Here is a 24,277-nt window from a genome sequence, read left to right on the forward strand (position 1 = left end):
CCCATTGGCCCCCTTTTTTTACATTTGAAAGTTGAAACACAACGTTTTTTACACCTAGACTTTGGTCCCTCCTGCCCTTCCTCCTCAAACCCATGTTGTGAAAATGATGGGGATAAGGGCTCACACACTCTTTTGAAAGCTGCGTACAATTTTTCAAAATTTGTTTGCCCTTAAGTCACTTTACACGAGCTTTGGGCATTGAGGAATGAAACTATTAATGGCAGATGAGTATTTGGTCTACATGCCGTATCGAACACGCATTTCGAAATCATGTATTTATGAATTATCATTTAATATGGTTGATCAATCTGTTTGATTAAATTTAAAAATTATTAAATAAAACAATTAGTACCCTTTTGATAGAGTTCTTTTGAATTTTCATCTAAGGATAAAATCTTGACTTTTTAGTACGATTGCAATGCATTTGTGAAAGGCAATTAAGAAATGGGTTGTGTTAATTATGGAAATTTAGCAGTAAATTTAGGGTTGTATCCCATTATGAGCAAGACCCCAAATTCAAAAGACGGTGGTGGGAGGCAGCTGAAAATTGTCCAAAAGAAACCGCTTGAATCTTTTTGACTTTTGATGGAAACCTTGAAAAGTGAGAATATTCAAAGGAATAGACAAAAGTTCCATTCTTTCTACATTCCAAAACCAAAAAAAAAAATGTAGTTTCAAGTGAGAACTCAACTAAAAAATATTCAATATTTTTAATTTTCCACCCAACTATGATCAAGAATCTTCCAAATATATATACATAAATATATATATATATATATATATATATATATATATATAAAGTTGATAGATATAGGTTTGGTCTATCTCTTAACGTGTGAACCACATAGTAGCCACACCATATGCAAAAATCAATCCATGCGTGGAAAACCTTTTGGGATTCTTGGAACATTCAACAAATTAAGTATAAGAATGGGTGCATTTCAATACCTACTCTTTTGTCTTTGCCCAAAACATCAAATAAACTTTTTCTACATAGATTTTTACTACACCTTGAAAGCACGAATTACAAATTTTCATCTATATATCTTATAAAAAGGGGTTTGACTTATTTTAATAAGTCTCCCATTCTAATTAATTAAACTTATAGGCGAGCCATTAACAATTAAACTAAAATCCAGTTAAAATAATTGTACAAATTCAGAAATTCAATGATACAGTTATAATACAATACTTGAATTGTTAAACATTCAAACTCAGATTGAAACAAAGTCAAAAAGAGAAATAGATGACCTACCAATTAGACTGATATAAAGGTCTTTTGTACGACTCATTTGATTGACTAGCTAGTTGAGATAAGACTAGGATTGTTGAAGCATTTAATTAGATGCTTTTCACACACATTCACAGCCCCTCTCTTGGTTATCTTTCATTTCGAATGCCAGGAAAATTATTAATACCACTCACGAATTTGGTACCACCCAAATTAAAATTGTTCATGAGTTTCATAGCTTATATAGCTAGAAAGCCTAGAATTGTAGCCAAAAATAAAGAGCACATAGCTGGCAATATACTATTAAGGTAGCAATAGCATATTTTACCTGTCATGAGGCTTGCTTTCAAAGCTCACAAGCAATCTCCTACACATACAGTTGAGATATTACTTTGAGGAGTGGGGAGGGAAGGCTTGGGTTTTTTGCCCTTTCCACCCTTTTCCACAGTAGCCAACCAAAGGAAGCTCAGAGAAAGGAATGTCCCCTTTGAAAATTTTAGAGACAATTTCAGAGATTCTATTAAAAAAATTTAAAAAAAAACCTGATGCAATTGACCAGAAAATTTGACTATGATTTTGAAAGATCATATCATGCTTTTCCTTGTCTCTTTTCTTTTTCATCTTTTCTTTACTTCCAAATCTTCTTGTCAGAACTTTGTCATCTTATTAAGATGGTTATACTGTCAGCAAGTTAAAATTAGATTATAAATAGAGTTAACCATATATAAATACATAATTTCATAATTTAATATTTTTTCTCATAATATATGTATATATTACTCACCTCTATAACTATAACATACACAATAATTTTATAATACAAGACTTCTTTTCTTCTAACATTATGACATATATAGTGATTTAAAAACTGAATTATGGAAATTCATGTAATTTAAAGTAATAATATATTTTGATTTTCACATTACACTGTAGAAATTGATTGTAAATATACATAGTATATGGTTATTTTTTAATGCACAAAGTCAATTAAGATGCTCTTGAAAATAATAAAATAATAATAATAAATACCATTGATGCACTCATTAACAACACAAAATGAATAAAAAAATACCCACGAGTAAAGACGGTACAAAAATAAATGATGTTCGGTCTCTGTTATTACATCCTTGTGTTTGACCCCCCGACAGTGAGAATTAAATGGCATTGAATTTTTGCTGGCTTATTCACACTCCTAAAGGACTCCACACATCTATCCCATCTTTTAATACTTAGGAATTTAATTTTTTTTTCATATTATTAATTTAGATCAAAAATGTTAAAGTATCGATTATCAGATTATTTATGAAAATTTAAATATTTATAAAATTATTATTTATTATTTTCATATCATTTATAAGTCATCAAATTTAACATTAAACAAAATAACATAAATTTTGGAATAACTTCTAAGCAATATATCATTCATTCATTTCATGAAAAAATTATTATGAAAGTCTTCACATAAATTAAATATATGCACTCGCACACACACATGTATATTAATAAAAATTTAATATATGCATATATATATATATATAGTTATTAATTAAAATTAAAGAAAGAAAAGTTATGAACATCTACTTTGCAGTGGGTTGTAATTGTGATTCACAATATGAGCAATAAATTGATTTGGAACTGAAAAAATTCATGACATTTCACTGTCATAATAAATTCTTTTAAGAGTGAGAGTTGAGAGCAAATATGGAACCCTATTTATTTTGTAAGACATCATAGAATGTTGCTATTAATTTTACGCAAAATATATATAATGTGGGTTAAGCATTTATTCATATCAATAAATTTCATTCCCTACTAGACTTAAATTGTGTATTTAATATCTTTCGCAAAAAAATAAAGTTGAATACGATTATGAAAAGTAAGTATGAAATTAGAAGTGATCATGATCTGAGTGGACTGTTTGGAAATTGAGACTACTAAATACTCATGAAAAGTAAGTTCTAAAAGATTTAAACTGTGAATCAATTTATGTCTTAATAGGATTGGCTTTAAGATCAATTTTATAATCTTGTGCAATTTAGGATTTATCTTAAATTTTATAAATTTTTAAAAAATAATAATTAAAAAATATTTTATTAATTTAAGTTGCACTCAAATGATATACCAAAATCATGAATAATGTAAAACATTCATATATCCCCTTACAATTCACATTATAATTTATTTGTTGTTAAAATTTAGGATTTTTAAAGTCTTAACACTTTGTTTATATTGTTTGTATTTTTTATTTATTCAATTATTATTTTATAATGGATATATAAATGTTTTAAATAAGTAACTCTCTAATTTAGTGATTAGAATATAATAAAAAGTACTCTTTTTATAAGTTCAAGTCTTACCATTTGTAAATATTTAAGCTATACATATTAAATAGTCATTAGTTGGGAATCTATTTGAAACTCAATTTTTATGATTCAGTCTTTTATTGATTTAGGTTTAAGATCATAAATTACCCTAAAAATATCAATTATGAAAAACTTGACCATAAATCACTGATCAAGTTATGAAACCATTTTGAAATTGATATATAATATTTCGATGATGATCTCATTATATAAATAATAAAAAGATAATACTATTGTACACGATAGTCACATGGTCCGACTACTTGCTAATAGTACGAATGTAATAGATAATAAATGCATAAACATTTATTTCTAATATACAATAAAATTATCAATTTTGAAAATGAGTTATTTGTCTGATGATAATAAGTGCATGTAATTATTAGCTACGAAACTGAACTTAAATTTATTTGATTCAATACTAAGTATATTTATTCGTCAAATCTAAATAATTAAATTTGAATCAACTATTATTTTTTCTTTTTTAAATTATAAATTTATGTAAAGGAAAATACTCTGTATGAATACATGAAAACTGTAATAAAAACTGTCCAACTTCCCCATTTTACTAGCACACACCATCCTCCATAATTCCCTCCCACTTTCTCATCTTGAATTCAAAATCTACCACTTTCCAACCTTTTTCCCACCTTCCAAACATTTCCTTTTATTGTCAAAATTAAAAAAGAAAAAAATAACCCTAGAATCAGCCATGAAAGCACTGTTTTATGGGAAGTTTGGCATCATGGGTACCACCACAACAAACTTCAATATTTAAACCCAAAAATAAAATAATAAAAATAAAACCCTCTCAATAGAATCAATTTGGTCCCTACTATTCATTCAAACCCAAATTCCATTTTCCATAATTAATCTAATTAAATTTCACCAAAAAAAAATAAAAAAGTGATGGAGGGCAAAATGGTCAGAGAAATAATTTGTCCCTTTTCAGGAGTCTCCGACAAACAGCCATTGAAAGAAGATGAGGTACAACACTCCACTGCAACATGTTTGAACAGAACAGAAAAAGGAAAATTTTGAAAAATAAATAAATAAATAAATAACCAAACATAAAATCTTTTTATAAGATTTGAACTGATGACTTTGGGACATTTTCAATTACAGTGCCAACCACCGTTAACCCCACGTCGGTTCTATTTTATTGTCATTAAAAAAAAATTGTAACAGTTAAGTGACGCCGTTAAAATTATCTCCACATAAATCAAAATTCTATGAAAAAGACAAAAGGAAAAACACTTTAAATAAAGTTTGTTTTAAATAAGGTTGAATCATAAATCACTAACGATTGAGTAACGGCTGAATTTATGTGTCAAACGAAAAATATTTTTTTTAAAATAAAATATTCATTTCGAAAACTAATAGATTTACTTAAAATTTTAATTAAAATTTAAGAAGTAAAAATTTTTTACCCTAAAACAAAACATTACTGCTTTGATTTTTGTTTTTGTGAAGAAAATATATCTTTACTTATTTTTTTTAATTTTAATAAAGAAGAGATCAAAATCTGATTTTTAAAATCGATAGAATAAATAAAATTTTTAGTAAATCGATTATTGGGTGAAACTTGAAAAGGATATCTCTTACGATGAGATTATTTTTTTTTATAAAAATCGATGATTTAATAAAATAAAATAAAATGCTAAACATATATGAGTATAATAATATTGTCATTGACTATATATGCACGTCAAAAATCTAACTAACTTGATTCTAAAGAAAATTTTATATTATTTCTTGATCAAAATAAATACAAATATTAAAATCCAAATCTTCTTTGATATCACTTACTTTATGGGAGTTCAATTAAAAACTAAAAAAGTCTTAGTCCTAAGTAGTTGAGCTACAACATTACATGTTAAAGCATTAATAAAAGAAATAAAAAAATTGGGGCTCCAAAAAAGACATGCAATTATTGATGTGATCAAGTATAATAAAATCAAAGAATATATCACTATCTAACAAAATTGGGGAATTAAATGGGTTGGAAAGACATTTTAATATGTTTTAATTAACGATTATTCTCTTTCCATATTAAAAGCATGATCAATTATGTAATTTTTTCTTTTTGGGTTTTTTTAGTTATTTAAATGATGTCTTAAACCTAACCAAGATTAGCAAATTGACATAGCAACCCCATGTGTGCATTGCTTTATTAAAATATTGATATGTGTCCATTTAATTGTTATATTAATTCATTAATTAATTCACAGATAAAGGAAAGAAAAGGAAAGTAATTAAGAAGTGAAGGAAAAGTAAGAATTATTAGAAAAAAGAGGAAGAAATTGGTAGGATGATGTAACGCCGTTAAGGTTAAAAACTGAAAAAACTGTCCCTCTAAATAACCAACAACTCAACATTACAAAGAAAAAGAGGAGAAGTGAAAAACAAATAAAAATAAAAGAAAAAAAAGAACACAGCTTTCAAAGCCTGAGAGCCTAAATAAAAGGAAAATCGCAGAAAACATTTCTTCTGTTATTAAGACACACTAAAATAGAAGAGAGAGAGAGAGAGAGAGAGAAAGAGAGGGAGGGAGAGGAGAGAGAGAAACTGTAGAAGAGAGGAAGAGGGAAGAAAAGAGTTTCAAGATCTTGTTAGATCAAGCTAGAAAAACTGTAAGAGAAAAATATTATATCAAAGTTCTTATCTTTGTTGTTTTGGGTTTTTGGTTTTAACATAAGCAATGTGTGTTTGATCTGTTTAACTGACCTTTTTATCTTGTTGCTGTCTTTTTCAAGGTATTTTTGCTTCTTCCTCATGTTGTTTTCTGGGTTTTTTTTTTTATTTTTAAACTGGTATCTTATTCATGTTAGCTCTTTTAAAGGTACAGTCTTTCTTTTTTGGGGTTTTTTTCGTGTTTGTTTTATATGAATGTTTGCTAAGGAATGAAGAGTTTTTGCTAAATTTCTCTTTTCTCTTTATCCGTCAGCGGTTTTTCAATTCTGGGTTTTCTCATTTTGGTCTAAAAGTGTTGGGATTTGTTGAATTTTTTAGCTCTCTTAAGCTCAATGTGAAGCCGCCTTCTTTTTTTGCTTTCTTATGTTTGTTTTATGTGAATACTTGCCAAGAAATGAGGAGTTTTGCTAAAGCTTTCTCCCTTCTCTTGGTTTTTGAATTCTAAGTTTTCTTATTTTGGTCTAGAAGTTTTGGATTTGTTGATTTTTTTTGGCTTTCTTGTGTTTCTGCGCATGCATGAGTCTTTTCATTTTTTTTAATTGTTGGGTTCCTCGATTTGTCCTTGTTAATTTAAATAAACAAGTTTCTCGGTTAACTTATCATCTCTGTTTGTCCTGTCTCTATGAATGAGCTTGAGTGTTTTATTTCCTCAGAATTTATTTTGATTTATAAGCTTCCCTGAAAGGTGATGGTTTTTTCATTTTTCCTGCTTTTGGCTTCATAATCTTCATTTTCTCTTTTTATTCAAAAGAAGAGATTTTGTTTCCTTATCTTAGATATCTTGTACTTTTTGTGTTTTACGTCTTAGTTCTTACAATTATATGTGAAGGAAACAACTCTGCATACTAAAGTAGAGCCTTAAATTCCTTATAATTTGTATTTGAAGGTTTCATTTCATGGGAACTTCCAAATGATTCCATAAATCCTATTCTGGATTCTTCTTTGGAAAATACCCTGGTCATCTTTTTGTATCCCAAGGATGAAACAAAGTGAAAGTATTGTAAGGTTTGGAAAAGAAAAGGGGTTCTTTGGGAATAAAAGATTGTTACAACTTGAAGTACATGTGGCTGTTGGAAAGCTTCTGCACTAAGAGGAGACAAAATTAGATAGGAATAAATGTGAAAGTTATTACTATTGAATCTCACCTAGGTTTGTTCTAGCTCAGATGTGGAATTCATACTGCAGATCATGTGCAGATCTACTTGAAAAATAGGTTTTATTGTGATATCTGGGTTTTCAGTCACTGGGTTATCTATGCACAAGGAAACTTGTTTCAAATCTTTTATGATCATGTAGTACTTGTCATTCTTAGTGCAGTTCTTGCTTTGGGAACTTGAAATTGCCTGCTGAGGTTGGTTTTCCTTGTCAATGAATCTTGTTAAGCTCAACATGTTCAGCAGTGATCACTTTGTTTGAGATTTAAGTACTTGAAAAATCTGATGCATATTGAAACATTCTAGAAATGAATCATCTGTTTACCTTTCTTTTGATTTTTTTCTCCTTTTCTGAAGTGTCTTTATATATTTTAGCATATGAATGAAATTTTGCCATTTCTGAGCTAAAAGATTTCCAATTTTCTGTATCATTCTAATGCTCAACTTATTTCTAATGCAGTGTAATGGGTAGGGAACTTGCAGATGTGCACATGGACAATAAGCCAAATGGTGTAGTGAATTCAAATGGTGTGGTGAATTCAAATGGTAATCCAAGAATTTCAGAAGGCACTGAGTCAAAGAACTATGAGGTCAAGGAATGCACCGCAGAAAACTCAGTGGTTGAGAATGGTCATGAGAAGCAAGATGTGCTAGGTGTTAAAAGCACAAATTTTGGTATTGACCTCCCTGAAGGGAAAAATGAGAAGGCTGGAGATCAGAAGTCCAGTGACAATAAGAAGTTAAGCTCCCCTGCATCTAAATCCAGTGGTGCTGGAAATATTCATGTGCACCATGCTACCTCAAAAACTGTTGCAAATGGCACAGCAGATGTTAACTCTTCACCTTCCCCTACTGCTACAAAGAATTCAGAGGTAACTAAAATTCTTGAATAAGGATGGAAATTTCTGATCCAGTGAGTACCATATGGACCTTAAGTTGACTTGAATATGATCCAATTTATTTGAGATTTAGTTAGGTTAATACAACTATGTTCAATACAAGAAGCCTGACCAGTAAGAAAATGGTATGCGTTAAAAGTAGAGCCTTTCACGTTTTTATGTGTATTAGGAATTGGAAATATGGGAATAAAGAATTTTCTAAATGGAGATTTAGCATTATTTTGGAATCTTCTTTCCAAATCTTACTGTAATTGACTCTTTTTTTTTATGCCATGTTGAAATGACATTATGGAAATACAGTAAGTGATATTTTCTTGCTATGCTTATAAAGCATACTACGCTGCTTTTTATGCGTCCATCTAAACTTAATTGTTCATACGTGCATGGTTCTGATTTTTAAAATTTTCCCATTTCGTTCAGCCAAACTCTCCTCTGACTCCTCTGATGTTAAGGAAGCCATTGCAACCTTATGACAGGAAGCATCCTGATGAAGAAGATAATTGGTCTGTCGCATCCTCGTATCCTCTATTTGGTGTTAAGAAGTTAAGATATGATGTTATGAGGTTGTTGTTAGCAGTTCTTTTTTTTTTTGTTTAATTATAATTGAGGATTCCCCACTTGAAAGCTGAAGTCTCTCCCTGTACCTATATTTCTCTCTTTTATTTTTAACTTTTTTAGGAGAAGGGTCTCTGGTGGTGTAATTGGCTTGTATTGTTTTAGTTGAATTTTCCTTAGCTATGTCTAGTACTGCTGTATCTGTGCGAACTGCTAGATCGAGGGTAACTATTGGAACTGCTCCAACTTTCAGAAGTGCGGAACGTGCTGAGAAACGGAAGGAGGTATATTCTTAGTCAAAACAGTTATATTTGAATTCTATTTGCATACTTTTTTCAGTCATTGATTTCTTCCCCATTTCATCTTCAAGTTATCCCAATTTTATATTTTTTTTCCATACAGTTTTACCAGAAGTTAGAGGAAAAACACCAAGCTTTGGAGGCAGAGAGAAGCCAGTGTGAGGCCAGGACCAAGGTACATGGCATTTAAAGTATCTCTTTTGTAATATTTAGTTGGAGTCAATCTTCTTGGACAGTCATATTTGTGACATTTTTATACATTTAGTTAATAACAAAATGGGCCTCCTTGCTTTGTTGCAGGAAGAGCAAGAAGCAGCCCTTAAGCAGCTTAGAAAGAATATGGTCGTCAGAGCAAATCCAATACCTAGTTTCTACTATGAAGGACCTCCACCGAAGGTTGAACTGAAGAAGGTATTCTGTTGAATCTTTTCTCCTTTCTCTGAGTCATTCAAGCCTTGAAAATATTAAAAAACATAGAATGGACAAAAGAAGAAACCTGCTTAATTCATAATGATGGCTATGATCTGGGCTTTGGGTGCTGGTGAAAAGAAACTAATCTATGATGTGAAATTGACCATAAGGCTTAGAAAGGTATTTGAGGTAAAATTGCTTAAAATCACAGCTCCTGAAGTTGCCAATACAGCCTAAACCAAGATCCACCATCATCATTACCAATTGAAGAAGGGCCTTCTGCTGAGGCATATCAACTTCCTATTCAAAAATGCTCAAAGATAAAATACATATCTGACACATACCACTTTAAACAAAACTATTTACGTTTCATGCAGCTTTGCTGGGTAATGTATCATTTCATAATTGCTTTAATTTCATTTCAGCTGCCATTGACTCGGCCAAAGTCACCAAATCTTACCCGGAGAAAGAGCTGTGGCGACGCAGTCCATGCATCTCTGGATGAAAAAGCAAAAACTTGTTGCCGTACACATCGCCACAGCTTAGGTAGCCATAGAGAAGCATCCACTACTGCAAATGCACTCAAAAGTAAGGGTCAGCTCAGTGGACAGAGCAGTAATGGTGCTGGCAAGGTGAAAACTCGGGCAAAACAGGTAAAAGAGACGACAAAAGCTGCTCCTCCTAAAATCACCGAGCAGAGCAATGCTAACATCACTGTTCAGTCATGAGCAGCTGGTTTTTTGCTAACTCTTAAGCGGGGAAATGTTCTTGAATTTTCGTAGTGCCATATGGATGTCGAGAAAGGAATTAGCCTGTTTCATTTCAGCAGCGATGACTTGTTTTTTCAGTGGTTTGCGTTGATGTGAATTGTATATGTTTTGTAAGTTATATTGTTACATATCTTGTTATATATAAAAGAGTTATTGATTCTAATGTGGACCAAATGCCTTGCTTTCATCTGATATATTCTTGATGATGGACTGTAATTACTTCTTTCTTAAATTTTCTCATAATAGGTTTGTTAAACCATAACAATCTCTCTCGGAAAGTATCAAGGGCAGGAAAAGTGTGCCCATCATGAACATGAATAAATGCATTTAGCAGGCACAACAGAAATTCAAGGTCGTTGTCGAGCAATGACACTTGTAAAACTTTGTTGGACAAGTAATCACAAAACTTATGGATATGCATAGTAGAAATCTCTTCAACCCATAGAAGGTTATACAAGCTTGAGTTAACTGGACGTGGTTCTTCACTGCAATATTGTATTAAATCCACACGTAAGCAAACTCTTTGAAGTTCTCCCTGTGAGGCACAAATATTGAATTTCCAAAGTAAAATTAATTAAAAAATTGGAGGAAAAAAAAAAAAGAGATAAAAGCATTTAGACATCTAGATTAACTTCCAAGTTCCAACTATAAAATTGGATAAGACAGTATAAAAGAAAGAAACTCGACTCTAGTTAGTTATCCCTCCCTCCAAAAAGAAGGCCATGGCCCTTTCGACCCTCCCCATTTTTTCTTCACCATTTCTCTTCCCTCTCAAAACCCCGAAACCCTTTAAACCCCAAAAACCTCTGACGATAACTTGCAGTTCACAAGAACCGAAAAGACCCTTCAAGGCCCCACAAAGACCCACTTCCAGAAACAGGAAAAGAAGACCATATGGGACCTCTAGGAGGTCAATTCTCAAGAAAACATTCACTCAAGAGCAGGTCAAGTTCACTGCGAGTGTCTCTGATGACCCTCACGTGGGGATTGTTGGTGGAGGAATGGCTGGTCTGGTTTGTGCTTTGAGCTTGGAGAAGAGAGGTGTTAAGTCCACTGTTTTTGACACGGTTGGTTTTTTTTTTTTTTTAATTTTTGGTTACCTTTTGTGGCTCTTTGGTATGGGTTTCGGATCGTTTTTAATGTGGGTTATGGTTGTTTTTTAAGGTAGTTTTGGTCAATGCACAAAAGAAAGATTGTTCTTTTGTTCTTTAAAACTAAACTTTTTGGTTGTTCTTGTTGTTTATTATAAAATGTATGCGAATATAGGTTTTTTTATACAAAATAAAAGAGCTGTTTTTGGTGAATGGAAAGCAAAATTTTTTTGGTTGTACTTTTGGAGTGTATGTCAATGTGAGTTTGGAGTTGTCCAATTATCTTAGTTACTTTGTAATGAATCTTTGTCTCTGAATTTCTTGTCATATGACAGAAAAAGAAAAGACTTCTTTTTATTTTTATATTCTTTGGGAGAGCTCTTTGAACAGCTGTGATCATATGGTTTTGTCTTATTTCAAGATTGTCTTGCTGCTAAACAAATCTTGGATTACTAATTTTTTGTATCAAGTATTAGTCAATTATTGTTCTTCAGATAAGGAAAACTGCAGAATGTTTAATTAATTTAAATTTAGACTTTGGCAAGCATATGATCAATTATCTTTGTTAAACTTACCATTTATTCCAAATGAATGTAATTCAACCCTTGGCATGTAATTTTTCCCTACTACAATTCTTCAATATTAATGGTCAACTGTTTCGTTAGGGAAGGATAAGTGTTAAAATTTGTAGAAGTTCAATCATTTGAATTAACATCCTGTAATGCAGTTAAAAGGATTGCAATTAATGTGGTTTCTAACTTTTTTTTTCAATAAAAGGGTATGCATGGATTGGGAGGAAGAATGGGAACTAGGGTCATTGATCCCCAACAACTTATATTTGATCATGCTGCTCAGTTCTTTACTGTGAGTGATTCTTGGTTTGCTGAGCTAGTTGATTATTGGTTGGAGAAAGGTTTGGTTCGACAGTGGCAAGGTTTAGTTGGTGCACTTGAATTGGGTGGTCATTTTGTTCCTCTTCCTCCATCACCACCAAGGTTTATAGGTGTTAAGGGAATGCGCCCTTTAGCAGACTCATTACTTTCAGAGGTGATTACCTTTCTTTCTTGCTTCTTTTTATGATTTTTATACAGCTTAATTATTAGTAGAAAGGAAAGGTTAAGCTTTTGTTGAAGCAAATAAAATAATTATTTTCTAGAGAGGTTCTTGTTGTTATTGGACCCTGTTGTCTCAGGTGGTTAATTGGGTTGACATTTTAACAGTGGCTATAGCTGAGTAGAGTTTGATGCTTGGTGCAGACTTCTATGGTCAATGTGGTGAGACCTTGCTGGATAAGTAAACTTGAGCCTTTTAATGGGATGTGGCACTTGAGTGAGAATGGAAAACCTTGTGGGCAGTTTGATGCAATTGTTATTGCTCACAATGGTAATTCTATGCCTCCATACTTCCTCGTTTCATCTGTCTTGGTTTTTTCTTTGCAATTATATTTGCCTTTTCAAATCAAATTTGCTTGTTAATATTATATTATGATTATATCATAGTGGGATTAGGATTATATGCATTCACCGGGTGGAGTGTGAATGGCATTGCTACTATTATTGTTACTGTCAAGATCTAGATAGGGCAGACCTGGCAGAGAAAGCACTATATAATAGGTAACAAGCCCCCTTTACGACATAGTCAATGTTTGAAATTATTAATTTGGAGGCAAATCAAAGCATACTGTAAGGTTAGGGACAAGCTGTTTTTTGAAGGCTCACAAAAGGCAGGTTTGAAAACTAAATATCGCAACTATTTAGGGTAGGACGGTGTGGTGTTCCAGCTTTTGCAACTAACTTGCAGGGAAGAAGGATGAACTATGAAGGATACGATTCATTCTCATAACATCTTTTTTGGCTTCATAATTTGTATGATTGTTTTAAAAATAGCCACAATGAAGTCAATGTTTTAGTTTTTTATAATTATTTAGCAAATAGTCTGTGATGTACGACGCCCAATTTAATGACCTTCATTTATGTTATAGACTTATAAATCTTCATGTAGCTTTTTCTGAAGGAATCTAGGTTTCTGAATCTAAACGACAAATTGATAAATATCAGCAATAACCTTTCCATGTAATTGACAGGAAAATGTGCAAATCGCTTGCTTGCTTCGTCAGGTTTACCCCTGATTGCTAAACAAATGAAGGTAAATGCTTATTGTTATTAAATTTATTCTTATTTTGGTTGCGGCCTTATGTTTTCAACTGTTACCATTTTCTTTTGTTTGTAGAGGCTAGAATTGAGTTCTATATGGGCCCTTCTTGCAGCATTTGAGGATCCCCTTCCTATTGGAGATGGTAAAGTGACATTTGAAGGAGCCTTTGTTAAGGGAGTTGATTCTGTTTCTTGGATGGCAAACAACTCAATGAAGCTTTTGGGTTCTCAGACTAATGGTCCTCACTGTTGGACCTTTTTCAGCACTGCAGCATATGGAAAAAGAAATAAGGTTCCTCAGGTTAGTTTTGAGCTAAGGAATAATTCTGTTATTTTTAATGGACTTAAGCACCTAGTTACGCACACACAGCTAATCGAGTCAATACTCAATACGGAGCTATGTCCTCAATAATATGTTTGGCTACGGCCAGTACCACCTAGTAAAGTACTCTTCAGTTTGGATTACCTAAATATGGCCCTTTTAGCTGATTATAAAATATTAAAACAAGCCACCATCAACATCGGAGTTCTGTGAATAGTTTTTGTTAAGCATTTGGAATTGACTCACTTACGCATTCTATGTTGAGCCTTGGTAATACTATATTGTATCATGTTTGGAATTGTAGCATAAAGTTTTATGCAGTTTGCGGTTTTGTTGAAGATGTATAAGTTTCAAATTGCATTCCTAGGAAAATATAACTACTGCAACAGCGGAGAAGGTAAAAACAAGCATGCTTGAGGGTGTTGAAGCAGCACTTGGACTACCAAAACAATCACTTCAGAGACCTTTTTACTCAAGAGTCCAGCTATGGTAACATACTACTTTCTCTAACCTTGTGGATAAGTTGTTGTTTTCCATTTCGATCATTATGACGTGCTTGAATTCCTAGAATTGTATGTGGTTTTGATTCTGAGTTTATTGGAAAGTCCTATTTTTAGGAGCTACAAACATTATGTGTTATTTATGAGTAGTTCCTCAATCATGAGTTGTCCAAATACAAAAGGGCAAAATGATCGAAGTATTAGTTTGTGCTTGAATCAGAGATTGCTTTGCAAATTTTAGAACTTGTTTCTTTCTCTGTGGAACATGCAGGGGTGCAGCTCTTCCAACTAACACTCCAGGTATTCCATGTATATTCGATCCTGATGGAAGGGCTGGTATTTGTGGTGATTGGTTATTGGGATCAAGTTTAGAGTCAGCAGCTTTAAGCGGCATGGCTCTTGGCAATCATGTAAGTGCCACTGTGATTTTTCTTATTTGGAATGAGCTTTCTTCTAGACTGGTCTATTCAGACTGATTATCAGGTCTGATTCTGTGTGGCTGAGGTGGAGTTCAGTTCGACTCATGAGTCCTCAGCTTGTCTCAGTTTAGAGACTAATTGACAAGGCTTGTTTTGATTCTGTACACCAAATCACCTTGATTCTTCAATGAATCAATGTTATGCAGATTGCAGACTATTTACAAAGTGATGAGGCTTGTCCCGAGGAGTTTGCTGTTGGTTTAGAGAAGGAATTTCAGGCAATTCAAGGACATGATATTGGACAATTTCCAGGGGTTGAATCCTCAAGACAAGACAGTGAAATGCCTGCATATCAACTTGCCACTTAAAACCCAGTGTTGAACCTTGAAAGATTCCTGCAAAATCCAAGGTACAATTTGCTCTCACATAGCTTCTCCATTTTCTTATGCACCAACTGAATTCTAATGTTCCTTTTCTCAATTCCACATTTGGGTCCAATACCATAGCTTCAGGAGGCATCGCCATTGATCACAGGGACCTTGGCAAGCTCCAGTCATCATTCAAACAGTTACATACTAGATTTTGAGCTTCACGTAGAAGATTGCTCTGATGCTCGAAAACTGAAAACCAGGTGGAATTTCTGGAGGTTGCACTGGTTCTGGTTCAAATTCATATCACGTTGGTTCTGAAGCCTAAAAGATGTACTTCTCTACCTTACACACGGCAATAGAAGAAACATTGGTTTTGGTTCATTTCTTCTCCTGTCGCCATTGTCTTCTTTGGCTTAAACTTTGCTCAGGACCGCTGCTCATGAATATTTTCCAGTCGAATCCCGGAAAAGAAAGAATCAAAGATCTGGGTTTAGTCTTTTTCAAACCAAATACACAAGAATGTACTCAACAGATAATTTTTCATTCAATTACCAAAGCTCAAATTACAACCTAATTATGAATTACTAAGAAAAAGAAAGGAAAAAACCTAAAAAAAAAATACCGATAAGCTGTTTTACAATTAACAATCACATCTATCATTCTAAAGTTCCCCGAGTTAACCCTTTTTCACCATCAAATTTACAGCGTCTACCTCCTCTGCAAAATGAACCTCCGACGGACATTTCCTTTTTGTGTTCCTCACTTCTTCGTCTTCTTTGGCGTGGCTTTCTTAGCCGGCGATTTCACACTCCTAGGCTTTTTTGCCACCGCCGCCTTCTTCTTCGCCGGAGCCTTTACTTTCTTCCCTGGAGAACTCTTCTTAGCCGTCTTCGCCGCCTTTGCTGGCTTGGCTGCCGGTTTAGCTTTAGCCTTGGGAGTAGCTTTCGGCTTCACCGTGGTTTTCGCCTTAGGCTTCACAGGCGTCGCAACTTTTGTTTTCGCTTTCGGTTTCGTCGTGGCTTTAGCTGTCCTCGGCTTCGGTTTTGCAGCAGTCGAGGAAGTAGCTTTAGGCTTCGCGGCGGCTGGCTTCTTAGCTGCGGCGGAGGCCGGAGGGAGCTTGTAGGAGGCCTTGACCTTGACGAGCTTTCCAGAAGCAACAAACTTCTTCATCTGAACAAGCAGAAGCTTCCGAAAGTTCGAGGGCAATTGCTTATGCTTCTCTTCGATGAATTTCGTGATCGCATATTGGCTCGATCCTGTCTTCTCTTTCAACGTAACGATCGCATCCGAAATCATCTACAGAAAAAGAATCACAGAAAATTCGTATTAAAAACCAATCGAAGATCTCAAGAGAGAGAAACCTACGGTTTCTTGAGAGAGATAATCACTTCGAGAAATGGTGGATGTGAAGAAGCCGATTTCGGCTTCTTAGCGCCAGCACTTTTCTTCTTCGCGGCGGTAGCCGCGGCGGAATTAGTAGCGTAGGCCATGAGTCAAATGAGCAAGTAAACGAGTTCGAAAAGTTTTGAAACTCTGTTAAATTACAGTTACGCGTGAGCCATTTTATAATGGAAATGGTGAAAGCTGATTGGTGGACAAGCAAATGACGCGGATCGAATGACTAATGCGAAATTTTAAATTCTGGACGTTGGATTCGAATGCTATCGACGGTTGAGATTGGGAATTTGGATGAGGTGCGGATCGTGAAGGTTGAAAGGGGAGGGGTGTGAGGTTGAAGTTTGAGGTTGAGATGAGAGTTTGGGATGTGTTTTTGAGCTGATTTGAAGTGCGTGTAAATTGAGTATCGATGAATGGATTTTTATGGGGTTTGATTTTATTTTTAAATTAGGATCAGAGGTTTCTAACAAGAGTTTAATTGGAAATTTTGATTAAGAATTTTGAGAGAATTTCAAATTTAAATCCAAAGTGGTCGGAATTATAATTTTTTCAGAGTTTGATGCGATTTTAGTAGATTTTGAAAAAATTGTGTTCAATAAATTGACGTTTTTCAATCCTACTCGATTGTAGGATTGTAATGGAGTTATTTGGTTCAAAAATTACAAAAATCCGCCATGAAATAAGTTTGTGATTATGATTGGAACACAATTTAAGTTAAACATGCTTATTAAGTGTTATAGTTTATAATATTGAAATCAAATTGATATTATCATTTTAAATAACGATTCGATTTAACGATATCAATCAAACATAAACAAGATTCCCATGCTTCAAATTGTTCAAATCTTTAAATAAAAAGCACCACATTGTGAGTATTAAATTGAAACAACAATAACATTATGAATGGAACTCAAATGTACCCCATGAAGAAACACACAACTTTGTTTGAATATGTCCTTTTTCTCTTCAAGTAACTTACAACCATTGAAATCTCTAGTCAACAACATCAAAATTTGTCAGAATATAAATCAAAGGATTAAGTAAAACTTTGGGTTTGCCATGAAATTAAGAAAGGGCAACTAATTGCCTAGCATTTTACAAAAGCAAAAGCATTTCTTGTCCTTTTTATCATGTGTTCTTGTCAAACTGATCATGGAAGTATCAAGAACTTGGATGAGCAAGTATCCAATCATGCAAAGCTCACACTACCATGAAACCAAAGCAAAGATAGCTTTAGAAGTTTACTTGCTTTAACATATACAAATTGAAAGCAAATTAATTGGTAAGATGAATAAGTAGAGAAAACCAATCAAATTGCCTTAATTTGCTTCCAAGACGTTATGATGTTTAGATCAAAAATGAAAAATCAAAACATTTGACATATATATTAAGCTTTGAACTAATTTATATTAATCAAAGATGATTCGAGAAAGTATTAGAGTACGATCACTGTTATTAGGTTCAAATGTCACAGTGCCAAGACTACAAAGGCAATGTTCAAAAATCGTTAGCAATGAGAGTTCCTATGAGGATTAGCAACATTACATGGAATTTTGGGTGGCAAACATGGTTAAGGTTGCTTATTTCAAACAACTTCAAGCCATTCTAGTTATCTAGTTGGCCTAGAACAAAGGCTAGAATTTATGTTACTCCATCTCATAGCCTGCATATTTAGGTGTATAGGTAGAGCTAGCAGCAAAGTTATCGGTTAGCATCCAACAATCAAGCTGCTTCGGAAGAACTTGATCGAAAACTCAAGGGTCTGATTGGATTAAGTATGCTATTAGTAAATCTCGGTATTATATACGTTAAAATGATATTGATATTTTTTTCAGATAATTCAAACACACGATGGGTATTACAAGTGGTAAAATGACTTGCTGTCATGATCTATTGCGATTAAATCCTTTATTATTTTCATTCGTCAAAAAAAAAAAAATGACACTGGCATATACATGCCATGGCACACGAAGAACAGCTCCCTTTCTTTAACAATCTCATGGTGTACATGAAAGTTATCAATCTTTACTTGATAATCAGTTTCTATTGTATTCTCAAAACAAGAAAAACAATGAATTACAGTTATTGGGACTAAAACTTAAGAAAGAATTTTGTTGGCTTAAGCTGAATAGAGGCCATATTTTATGTGTCTTTGTTGCCAAAGGTGGAACTAGGCATATATTCCAAAAAAGCTCTTGTATTTGTTCAATTAATTAAGTCACTGGTCTTTTATCACTTTTAAATGATTTTAAATTTTTATTTTAAATCAAACAAATCTTTTGATTTAGCGAAAATTATAATGATTATGAGATCCAATGTCAACTATTCTATTTAATCGCATTACATCGGACCTAATTAATTAACACGACCATAATGAAAGTGAAAAGGAAAGAGTGAGGACGAGGAAAAAGGGATAAGTGACAACAAAATCCTACCATCTATGATTAGATTTAGATTTTGCTTTACGAAAAAAGGAAAAAAGGATGAAACAGAGAGGTTTATTGAGAAAATTAAATCAATTAAAAAGTAGAGGGAGGTGTGAGGAACCAAAAATTAAGTTTTTTTTAGGTTTGGTCGGTACCGACAAATTTAGGGTTTGCATATGGATTTCTCAAAATCGAAAAAACCAAACTCCCTCTAAAAAACTCTGAAATTGAACAAAAAAGGTTAATAACCGAAAAATCGAAAACCGAACTACTTCAATTATTTCAATTCGATTATTGAAAATCGAATTTACAAAAAATATACTAAAATTAGATATACAATAAAACCTCTATAAATTAATATCCTTGGGATTATAAAAATTTATTAATTAATCCAGATATTATTTAATCAATAAATTAATAATTTATTAATTTATACATTAATTAATAAAAAATTAATTTATAAAGGTATTTTTTATTTTTTTTCAAAACATTGAATTATTACATGTATTGTGTATTCTGGTTATACAAATATTTTCTAATTATCGAATTACAAATTATCATTATTTTATATATTTGTTTAATCAAAACAAGGTTATGAACGTATTTAGTCTTATTAAAAGAATAAGAGCTTATCTGAATTTTTTTGAATAATTCATAAGTTTTTTCGAACATTACGTCAAATAAAAATTTAAAGATTCGTTAAAATGTAATAAAAGATAAGAGAATTAATTGAATAAATAGATATAGTGCACGAATTTTTTTTTGTTTTTAAGATTAAGTCTAAAAGTGTTCTTAGTGCTTGTTTAACCTGACTTTTTTCTAACTTATCTATCTCTTAAAAGTAAAAGTCAGGTCAAACAAAAATTTTGAAAAGCTCTTAAAAAAATAGCTTTTTTTTTTTAAGAATAAAATTTTTAAAAAAAGAACTTCAGGAAAAGCTTCTGTGAGGAGCTTTTCTTCTCTTCTTTTAAAAATACAAGAGAATTTTTATTTTATTCCAAAAATATCCTCTTATGTTAAAAATAATTATAATATTACCCTATAAAAAAATATCTTTTATGATAATTTTAAGTAAAATTATAACTTATAAAAAAAATTTATAAAAAAAAATTTACCAAATAATTTTACTTTAATTTTAAAAGTTATTATTTTTCATAAGTGCTTCATAATAGCTTTTAAGTTAGAAAAAAATTAAACCAAACAGACTCTTAATCAAGTCTCGGAGAATTTAGAATCTAGAATTTAACTTTATAAAAAAATCCATTCTATTTGGATGATTCATCATGTGAACTTAGAATAGGAGTTGAGCTTTCACATGAAGAGAAAAGACATCATTCCGTGTAGTAAAAGGTTTTGGTTATGAACAAATAGCCTAAAAGCAAATCACGATTACGTTTTAAATATAACGTAATTGCCTATTTGCATAGGATTTAGCCTTGTAGCACATCATCCTTTTGAATTCTATTACTGTCAATTGGCTTCGTATAGCTCTCTAAACATTATTTGGTAAATAAATAAAGTTTAATTAAATGTGTAAGAATATGCTTAACTTTAAATAAATAAAGATAACGTAACTCAAGTTTATGGGGGATTTTAACTAATTTGTGCGGACAATGATCGAATAAACTCCAACAAAACTTAATCATTTTCAAAATCTTTGACCATTCGTAATAAAGATTAAAATTTACGATTCGAATACTTTCTCTAGATTTAGATATTATATGATTCGTAAAAACCCTAAAATAAAAAAAAATGGAAACTCCTAAACCTTTTTTTTCCATGTTAGGTAAGAAAAGTGAGAAGAAAAAAGGGTCATTTTCTCTCTCCCTCTCTCTCTCTACCACTTCCATGAGCTGATGGAGAGAAGGGAACCAATATTTCGGAGCTTTTATGTGTTTGATCATGATGGGCCTAAGGAGGAGAAAATATGGGGCCAATAGATGCAATACTGTGACCAGCACATGTTCACAAATGAGTAGCAAATAAGATCAATGGTGGAATGCAAAGGTTCCCAAGTTCTCACTTTACAAGAACATTAATATAACAAATAAATATTAGGATATAAGTTCACAGCAGCATAGCTTTTTTGATTCTGCTCAAGTTTTTAGTTGACATTGTAGGTTTTCCTCGTACAGATTCTCAAGCATACAAACAATCAAAGCTTACAAATCGAAAACAAGGAGGAGAAACAAGGGTTACACATAAATTCAAAGTTAAGAAGTTCACAAATTCCTATTCTATATAGTAAACCTTTTGGTCTAGTTCTGTGGTTCAAGCTAAATAATGTAGAAATGCTCCACCATTTGCAATCTTAGTTTGAAACCCCATATTATGTACAATAGGTATTCACATCTCTGAAACACCCGGTTTTTTTAGATTTTTTTGCTGATTTTAACAATTGGAGGTTCGGTTTTTGAAGTCAGAACAACAAATTGGTATCGCCATCAAATTGTCATGTATGAGCAGACTGTGTTGAGAGTAACCTTGAATGATTGTGCTCGCCTTCATATGTGACAATCAGCATTGAAGGGTCTTCCAGGCATCTCTCAACGTGCTTCCTTGCGGGGCAACCCCTCACACTGCTACACTTATAGTATCCCCTGCATCATAACAGTTTCTCCATTAATGGAATGGTTTCAGCGACAGGTTTACAATTTAAGTATAATGAGTCTAATACTAAGCTTGGGATAAGACAAATAGATTGTGTAATCGGGCAAAGGATAATTGCAAAGGTTTATATCAACAGAATGAGAATCATGTCTTTCTACAACTGGTCAGGCATAACATGGAATGGGGAAAAAGATTGATTCTTGACTAATGCATAAGGATTTTGGCAAGATCTTCAATTGGTCATCGTGATAATCCTGAGACTGGAATGAATGTCAAATTTGCCTAAAACATTTGATATGTTGCTTTAGATTTGATTCAATTTTCAAAACTAAGACAAACCTTAATTTAGCATGACAGAAGCACTAGAATACATTTGCCAATTTGCTCAAGCAACCAACTAACAAAGCCTTGCCTCCACAAGTTTCAGCCAATTAACATTACCAGAGATACTTATAATTGGGAAAGAATCAATTGATAAATCAACTAATAACTATCTAATACCGAAAGTAGTAAAACTAGTATGACATAAAGTGATAAAAAAATGGTTTTTTTTTTATTTGTTGGGGGTTGGAGGGAGGGGGGGAAAGGTGCTTACCTAGGGTGTGGAGAACCCTTAATTGGCTTTTGCCCATATTTCCTCCATGAATATTCATCAGGAGGAATATCTGCAACTTTGTTACTAATAGCAGGCACTTTAATAGACCTCTTAATTCTCAGTTTCCTATAAACAACAAACAGAAATGATAAGTAATTATAGTTATCATAACACCAACCTTAAACATATGAACTAGAGATCAAATCTAACCTCCTCTTTGAACAATGGCATTTACCGGTAGTACCACATTTCATACTGCCATCTTCTGCCCTACCTGAACACCTCCTTCTCGATTGTTGTGAGATTTGATCAAAATGGTGCGGCATGCCAATTAAATGGAAGGAGTTCCCATCTAAGTTAGTTACACTGCCATCCATGCTTAAAGATGACACAAATGATCTGGTAGATGACATGGTTGGTGTACAACTAGATCCATCAAATTTGATGTTCATACCACTATTATTCTTAGAAAACGCCATATCAGCTTGGTATTTCACTTGTTGCTGCTGAAATTGCAGCCTTTGCATCTGTTGCTGATGATGAACAAAGTGATAGTCTTGTGATGGCTTTATTTGGGCAGTTCGGAGAGAGGGCTTAACTGATGAATTCATCTCAAATGAAGGGTTCTCAAAGAACACCTTTGGTGTCAGCTGCAAGTGATTTTTAGCTCTAGCATCAAGGTCAAAGGGTGGTTTGTCAAACAGGTTGGAACGATATACTTGAAGGGGTTTTGGTGATAGAATTGTTCTGCAGTTGGGACTTTCTAGGAAGATTTTTTGGGGCAAAGTCGATCTAAACTTCTTCAACTTCCTTACTCTTGCGTGACTTAAGTCATTGCTGAGAAGAGACACAACTTTTTTGAACTTAAACACAGCTTCCCCAGTTTCCATCATTAAGTTGCTATACTGAACTTGATCCTTTGGTGAAGACAAGAGACTAAGAACTCTATGACAGCTCTCAATAGCTGCCTTGTTAGCTTGTTCAACCTCCTCCATGCTCACTCAAAACTTCCAAAAACCAAACCCAAGTTCCTAAAAATCCTTACAAACAAGATGAAAAAAACATTTCAATGACAACAAAATTTCTATCACTCCTAAAAACAGACCCTTTAAACCCCAAAAATTAGACCTTCGCTCAAGGCTAAGAAAGCCAAAACTTGAACAAAGACCAAGGCTTTGCAATTGGGTATTACTCAAAATCGAAAACTTTTGGAACAAAAGTAGAGAAAGATTGAAATTAAAGACAAGCCATATGAAAATCAGCCATTTTCAATGGCCAAAAAAAAAAAAAAAACAAAACTGCGTATGAAATGAAACAAAAGTTAAAGTGAACAAACAATAACTTCAAAAAGAGGGCTCAAAGAACAAAACCTTGTTAAAATTTGAACATGGAGAAAAAGAAAGCAAGAGAGAGAGAGAGAGAAAGTCCTAGATTTTATCCCATTAATTGAAAGGCGTGAAAGGAGACTTTTGCTTTGTTTCTGGGACTTACTAAAATCACCCAAAAGAAAACAAAGTCCCCCTTTTTTTCTTTAACTAACTAAAAATTAAATAAAAAACAAAACCATTAGAGAAATTAAAAAGAAAAAAACCAAACTGTGCTCTGTTCATTGCAGAGGCAAAACAGAAAGTAAAAAGAACTCAAGTCTCTGTCAAAGATCCTGTCCTGGGTCCCAACATTAACTATTTTTTACTCTCTTTTTCTTTTAACGTTTTTTCAACTTTTTTTTTTATTAACAAAGTCCAAAATAAATAAATTATTCCCGTTTTAACGTTGTTAAGACACGAAATATTTGGTATCTCATAAAAACCAATGTATCAAGAACCAACTTATTAATCCAGTTAATAAATTAATAGTATAGTCAAATTAATTAAAGAATTTAATAGTAAATTTTTTATTTTATTTTTTCCCTTGGAAGGAAAAATAATAATAAAAGGGAATCACCTCTCAAAAAGTGGGGTCCATGAGTCCACTTTGGAGTGGAGAGAGACATCCAAAGCTGAGGCAATTTGTGAA

The 24,277-nt window shown here is 32.8% G+C and overlaps 4 protein-coding genes across 5 annotated transcripts; 2 read left to right on the top strand and 2 right to left on the bottom strand.

The window, feature by feature from the left end:
* The first annotated feature begins 6,089 nt into the window (after positions 1–6,089).
* WDL1 (WVD2-like 1) lies at positions 6,090–10,539 on the top strand. The gene is made up of 7 exons (XM_007030473.3): positions 6,090–6,227; positions 7,903–8,314; positions 8,762–8,859; positions 9,087–9,180; positions 9,299–9,370; positions 9,496–9,606; positions 10,032–10,539. Exons 2-7 carry the CDS (start codon positions 7,907–7,909, stop codon positions 10,332–10,334), a joined length of 1,086 nt encoding a protein of 361 aa, XP_007030535.3. The 5' UTR covers positions 6,090–6,227; positions 7,903–7,906; the 3' UTR covers positions 10,335–10,539.
* Positions 10,540–11,026: 487 nt separating this feature from the next.
* Positions 11,027–15,613, top strand: LOC18600163 (FAD/NAD(P)-binding oxidoreductase family protein). The gene is made up of 9 exons (XM_007030474.3): positions 11,027–11,443; positions 12,245–12,514; positions 12,724–12,850; positions 13,551–13,612; positions 13,697–13,921; positions 14,310–14,431; positions 14,714–14,852; positions 15,068–15,270; positions 15,368–15,613. The coding sequence occupies exons 1-8, from the start codon at positions 11,099–11,101 to the stop codon at positions 15,227–15,229; spliced, it is 1,452 nt and encodes a 483-aa protein (XP_007030536.2). The 5' UTR covers positions 11,027–11,098; the 3' UTR covers positions 15,230–15,270; positions 15,368–15,613.
* Positions 15,614–15,754: 141 nt separating this feature from the next.
* Positions 15,755–16,782, bottom strand: LOC18600164 (histone H1-like). The gene is made up of 2 exons (XM_007030475.3): positions 16,621–16,782; positions 15,755–16,528 (listed from the first exon to the last, which is right to left on the bottom strand). Exons 1-2 carry the CDS (start codon positions 16,720–16,722, stop codon positions 15,992–15,994), a joined length of 639 nt encoding a protein of 212 aa, XP_007030537.2. The 5' UTR covers positions 16,723–16,782; the 3' UTR covers positions 15,755–15,991.
* A 4,297-nt stretch (positions 16,783–21,079) lies between these two features.
* WRKY39 (WRKY DNA-binding protein 39) lies at positions 21,080–23,645 on the bottom strand. Of its 2 annotated transcripts, XM_088806059.1 has the most exons (4): positions 22,472–23,645; positions 22,262–22,387; positions 21,871–21,926; positions 21,552–21,656 (listed from the first exon to the last, which is right to left on the bottom strand). In XM_088806059.1, exons 1-3 carry the CDS (start codon positions 23,254–23,256, stop codon positions 21,899–21,901), a joined length of 939 nt encoding a protein of 312 aa, XP_088662185.1. In that variant the 5' UTR covers positions 23,257–23,645; the 3' UTR covers positions 21,552–21,656; positions 21,871–21,898. The 2 variants fall into 2 exon arrangements, with proteins under 2 accessions (XP_007030538.1, XP_088662185.1); XM_007030476.3 differs by lacking the exon at positions 21,871–21,926 and having other exon boundaries at positions 21,080–21,656; positions 22,472–23,619.
* Between the last annotated feature and the right edge of the window lie 632 nt (positions 23,646–24,277).

This window comes from Theobroma cacao, chromosome 5, assembly GCF_053813885.1.
Source record: "Theobroma cacao isolate CCN51 chromosome 5, ASM5381388v1, whole genome shotgun sequence".
Classification (NCBI taxonomy): Eukaryota; Viridiplantae; Streptophyta; class Magnoliopsida; order Malvales; family Malvaceae; genus Theobroma; species Theobroma cacao.